The 5,586-nt window shown below is 34.1% G+C and overlaps 1 gene segment (V, D, J or C); it reads left to right on the top strand.

The window, feature by feature from the left end:
* The first annotated feature begins 205 nt into the window (after positions 1-205).
* Positions 206-5,320, top strand: LOC148653550 (T-cell receptor beta-1 chain C region-like). The segment is given in 4 exon segments: positions 206-595; positions 2,044-2,376; positions 3,759-3,859; positions 4,257-5,320. Coding segments are annotated over 4 exon segments (549 nt in total).
* Positions 5,321-5,586: the final 266 nt, after the last annotated feature.

Here is a 5,586-nt window from a genome sequence, read left to right as displayed (position 1 = left end):
CATCAATAAACTTCCCTTGCTTTGTTTTGTCTTTAAAATAAAAAAAGGCATTTTTGCCTGTTCATGTATAATCGTATTTGACAGAGATTAGGTATAGAATTTGGAGAGGTTTTGTGCATGAGTTGTGAAACTGTGCTCTGGCTATGAGCAGCACTTCGGCAGAGGATCAAAACTGATAGTCCTAGGTATGATATCCAGCTTTTAAAAAGTCTGAAAATGTTATCTCTGTATGTATAGATACACACTATTTGTCTGAAAGCAGTTTCTTATTAATTACTCAGTTAAAAAAATGAGTATAATTATAAAGAATCAAACTCCTGAAGCGTCACCTGTTTGCAAATTATATTGTATAAAACCTTTCAATAAATTCACGTCTTACAGCATTTTATTGTTTCACAGTACAGACTCAACACTTTATAACAAATACATTTGAGTTAGTTTTGCTTCATCTATGAAAACCCCAAATTCTGCAAAATAAACACCTGTAGATAAGCATGCCTTGCAGAAATGGGTGTACAGATTTGGTTTAGTTTCAGACCACTGTGCTCTGGCAATCCAGTTTTCTTCGGCGATGGCACACAACTATTTGTCATAGGTGAGTCAAATATATTTAATTTGTTTTGTTTGCAAATTCTTACTTATAAAACTAGGTCGCATATTCAGGCTAAAATGTAAGGCCTTTGCGGAAAAAGTCCCAGAAATATGTAAAACGAAAAATCGATACTGTATGACTGAAAAGACGTTTAGAGGATCTGAAATACAGTATTCAGTACAGAAGCCGAGCGCAGCATACAATATAAAAATATAGAATATGACCCTGTAATATTCTATCGTTATAAAATGTACATAAAAATGATCTTACATTAACAGGCATAAGTGCAATGATTATAAAAATAAACTGCGAGTTAAAGTAATGTGATTTTATATGACTGTTACTATTATAATACAAAATCCCGAGATAAATTCAAGACGCTGCCGTAAATACGGAACTGTCTACTAGTTTTCATAAATGTCGAGAATAATTTAAGAGCGCATGGGTAGCACACGTCTGTGGTGGATTGTTCAGATGAGATAAACAACGTTTTGCTGTCGTTCGTGGTACTTCTCTAATCGTCTGTAACTGTTTTTGTACCTCAGTGATTCAGATTTTGAAAATGCAGCAGGCTGCTGTTCGAAAACAATGTTTTTTAGATTGAAAAATAAAACTGGTACTGTCTAATTTAGGACGAAGTTCATATAAACTACTGTATAGTTCAAAACTGTAAATATGCAAGCCCGATAGTTTATTGTGCTTTACAGACAAGACACAAATAAGCTAGTAAACATCACCTTAGAAGAAAATAACGGTCTACTAGTATCGATGTTAATATTTATTGTGTTATTTATCTACTTCAATGTGTGTTTTTTCTTGTTAAAAATAAATAGAAAACATTCGCAATTAGAAAAACGCACAGTAAAAGATTAATATTATCAGTTACGACAAATGCAAAACAAATACTGCAACATTAGTTTCATGCCAGCACAAATGCTGAAATTCACCGATCTGCCAGTGTGACAATAAAGCTACTTTTGGTGGCGAACAGGTGTGTGACACAACCCATATCTGGGCCACGGGCAACTGCGTTCACGGTGGAGAAATTGGGTTGAAGCAGCAAAACTGTAGTAGTTCTGTTTTTTAAAAGCAACAACAACATTTGTATAAATGAGTTTAGTGGGTCACTAAACTCATTTAAACCTATTGAAATTGTTTAGCACTTCGGAAATGCGATTAAATGTCTCAGCGCAGCGGTTTGACAAAGTCAGTAGACCTTTTCCAAATCTGTTTTTCAAGCATAAATTGCATTATGTTTTAATTTAATATTGAACTAAGAACTGCAACATACTCATTATAGGGCTATCATTAGAATTGCAGCAATGAAAGTGGGTACATTCAATTTGTTTAAAAAAATGCATCTTCACTGTCAAGTGCAATCATTAATTAAGAACGTGTAAGTCAAACAAACAGTACTGGCTGTCAGGTAACCTCCTGTTCCTCTCCCTCAGACAAAAATATCACTAGGCCCACTGTCAAAATCCTTCAGCCCTCGAAAAAGGAAATCAAAGACAAAGGAAGAGCCACCTTAGTGTGTGTGATCACAGGTTTCTATCCCAAACACATCACTGTTTCTTGGAAAGTCAGTGGACAGGACCGAACAAACTGGGTTAAGACAGATGATACAGCAATCAAGGACAAAGAGGGAAAGTACAGCATCACCAGCCGGCTGAGAGTCAGCGCGCTCGAGTGGTTCACTCCAAAGAAAAACTTCACCTGTGTCACCACTTTCTTCAATGAAAGTGCCCCAGTAGAAATATCCATCAAGGGAAAGGAGGGTAGGTGTCGCTAGGCTGGAACAGGCTTAGATAGGGATGGGTGTAAGTAACAGCTTTGGTACTTTAGCTTTGTATCTAATTAATGAGTTTTCAATCTACAACCGCACGCAAAAACGTTCAAACTTTTAACAGCTTGACACCATGATCTTATTCTGCTTGTATTGTCTCCACACATTAATTTGTTAAATATTTAAAACACAAGCACATGCCATCAAAACTTTTTACAGCTAGGTTATTTTCAATCTATAAAAAAACAGTTGCAGGTAGTATTTAAAGAAATAGTCCCATTTAGAAGTCATGAAGAGTTACAGTAGATACTATCATTCTGCATTACTGGCTACTACCAGTATATTCAGGGTGAGCCTGTTTCTCCTCTCAAGAGTTCTGAATTACTATTATAATAATAATTAAAGCAGTACAGACCACTGACAGTATAATGTATGTGGTGATTTCAATTTCTCGATTACTGGACCAGTCCAGTAGCTACATACCTAACAACAGACCTGCTTTCAAAGCTCTGTAAAAAAAAACAAAATATAAAAGTTAATGTGCATAAAACAAAAGAGAATATTTTTTTCATCATACAGTATCTAATGATTTGCAAGCTAATACCAAGCTTATATAAATACAGTATATGCCTTGATGTTATTTATTTATCATAACTGCTGTGCAGATAAGTATTATATGATATTTCCTTTTCTAAGATTTCAAATTAGCTTGTAAAATAGCTTTTTTTTTGTCTTTCAGGTTGTGGTGCAGGTAAGCTCGATATACTGCATTTGATGGACTGTATTCTGCTGTTCTTTCAACTGTTATCTAACCTTTCACTTTTTGTAGGTGCTTTGTTTGCTACAGTGTTTTAAATGTGAATTATCACCCTCTCATTAAAAAATAAAGCTCAAAGAACAGTATAGTCCAATTGTATTACAAAGCCAAATGCACTTTCTACTATTTGTATTTGCAGCCTATTCATTCTTCAGTAACTTCAGTTAAGCCATGCTACTCAAATTACTGATAGGGAATTAATATTCTATAGTTTTCCCCAGACAGAAGTATAAGTGTTTCATGGTTTTTGATATTGAAGTATAATGTCACAGACACAGGGAAAAGGGGAATTCAAAAATCATTCAACTGGGAAATCTGATGTTGTAACACCATTGAAAATGACAGAAACATTTTGCATTTAATGTTTGAACCACAAGAAAAGAAGAACATTTACTACTGCTGCTCACATTCATCATTTATTCTGTATTAACTGGAATTCTATTATTCTCTCTATGATGTACTATTTTGTCAGTTCTATACAAATGGATAGTTTCTCCATTATCTGGCAGTTTCTCTGCAAGCCCAGGTTTGCCATGAGTTGTCCGACGCTTTGCTCTGCTTAGTTGTAGAAACTTTAAGGTCGACACGCCTCACCTACCTGCTGTTCCTCGGCAAGAGCACTCTCTACGGACTTCTCCTCACAGTTCTTGTCTGGAAACTAAAGGTAAAGCACAGAATTAAAACTAAAATATTTTTATGGCATTAAAAATCTGCAGCTTAACATAATTCTTCGCCGACTATTGATTTTTTTCTTTGATATTTAGGGCAGCAGGGATTTTTAAATCAGGCCCAGGTGACTGGAGTATGAACTTTGGGTGAAGTTTGAAAGTCAAAGAAGTATAATGAAAAATATGTAGTGCAATGTCTGATAATGGTGTTGCTAAGTATTACTGTGTGGCAGGTTTAGTTCAGTATTTTAATATGTACATTGTAATTGTTAAACGTTGGAAAAAAGTCAGACAGTATATGTTTGGTCATATGTCATAATTCTGCACTACATATATAGTATAACAAAAATGTTACTAAGATTGAAATACTGTGTTTTTTTTTCATTCTTACAGCTTACATGTGAGAAAACCTTTGCCTAAACTGCAAGATTGGAAGAATTCAGATAAAAGCTTTTGAAATGGGACCCCTTTGCCTTTGTTGCTTTGAAAAGAGAAATCAGAGCTGATCCAAACTTTATTATGAGTATTGTTGATAGGACAATCCTTGTGATATCTGCAATAAACACAATTCACATGACTGTTTTGACACTCGGAGTTGTGTAAAAGCCTGGATTGAATTAAAACTTGTAATTCACAAAATTTCATACCAGTATGATCCGATTTAATTAAATTGCACATAGCAGATGGATTATTTTTTTCTATTTTTTGCAGAGCCCCGATCCTACCCAGCTAACTAAAATATTGTAACACTTCCAAATGTTTCTGTAAAGACGTGATTTGGTTAAGATTTTTAGAACGTTTTAGCAAGGATTTTACTAAATCACTGTAAATGGTGCATCTTGATTATATAACCTTCAGACACAGCATTGTAGCCCCGTTACAAACACGTAAGACATATCTCCAAGCTTTTACAATTACTTTCAAGCAATTGGGAATACATCAGTGCTCAGGGAATAGCGAGAAATTCTTTCAGCCACACATTCTTTTTATCATTAATATATTTAATCTGGAAAATCACATCTTGCCTTTACTCTTTCATTCACCGTGTGTTACAATGCTGTGAAATGTGTTATTAAGCATAGGCTTCTGCATGATATGTTATTTTAAGACCATGTGCCCCTCATTTAACTCAAAGCAGTAATGTTTTGTGAGGCTTGCTTATGTTTGTAACAGTGTCACTTCTTTAACCTCTGTTTTTGAACAGATAACTTAGTGGAAAGTTCTTATTTCTTTCATCTTGCTTGTTTTGATTATATTTTTTACGGTTAGAACTAATATAGAAATGACAGGGACAATGAAATGATATAGAAATATGAGTCAGTGGAAATCATTGACTCATATTTGTCTCATATATATGATTAGGTTCAAATGAAATGTGTTATGTAGCTGAAATCTGTTTCTTTTCAATCAGCTTTGTTTTTTAAAGGTTTTCAAATAAAAAAAATCTGTCAAAATAATTGTATCTGTTTTGTGTTTTTATATTGCAAAAAAAATATAAAAACGTATTAAATATTAGCAGCAAAGTATACAGTATAACAGAGTGTACAGAATTATGAAACGTTCCCTTACTTCCCAGTAAAAATGAGCAAACGGAATTGAGGTGATGATTTAAAACCTTAAGGGTAGATTATGAAGGGGGTAAAATTACTAATTACAAAAACAAAATTACTCTCAAAACCCACAAACTTATCTTCCTTCAGTACCAAATGCCCTTCTAACTTTT

Source organism: Lepisosteus platostomus, chromosome 10, assembly GCF_059453375.1.
Source record: "Lepisosteus platostomus isolate fLepPlt1 chromosome 10, fLepPlt1.hap1, whole genome shotgun sequence".
In the NCBI taxonomy this organism is placed as follows: Eukaryota; Metazoa; Chordata; class Actinopteri; order Semionotiformes; family Lepisosteidae; genus Lepisosteus; species Lepisosteus platostomus.
Note: the sequence above shows the minus strand (reverse complement) of the source record. Positions and strands in the feature narration are given on the sequence as shown.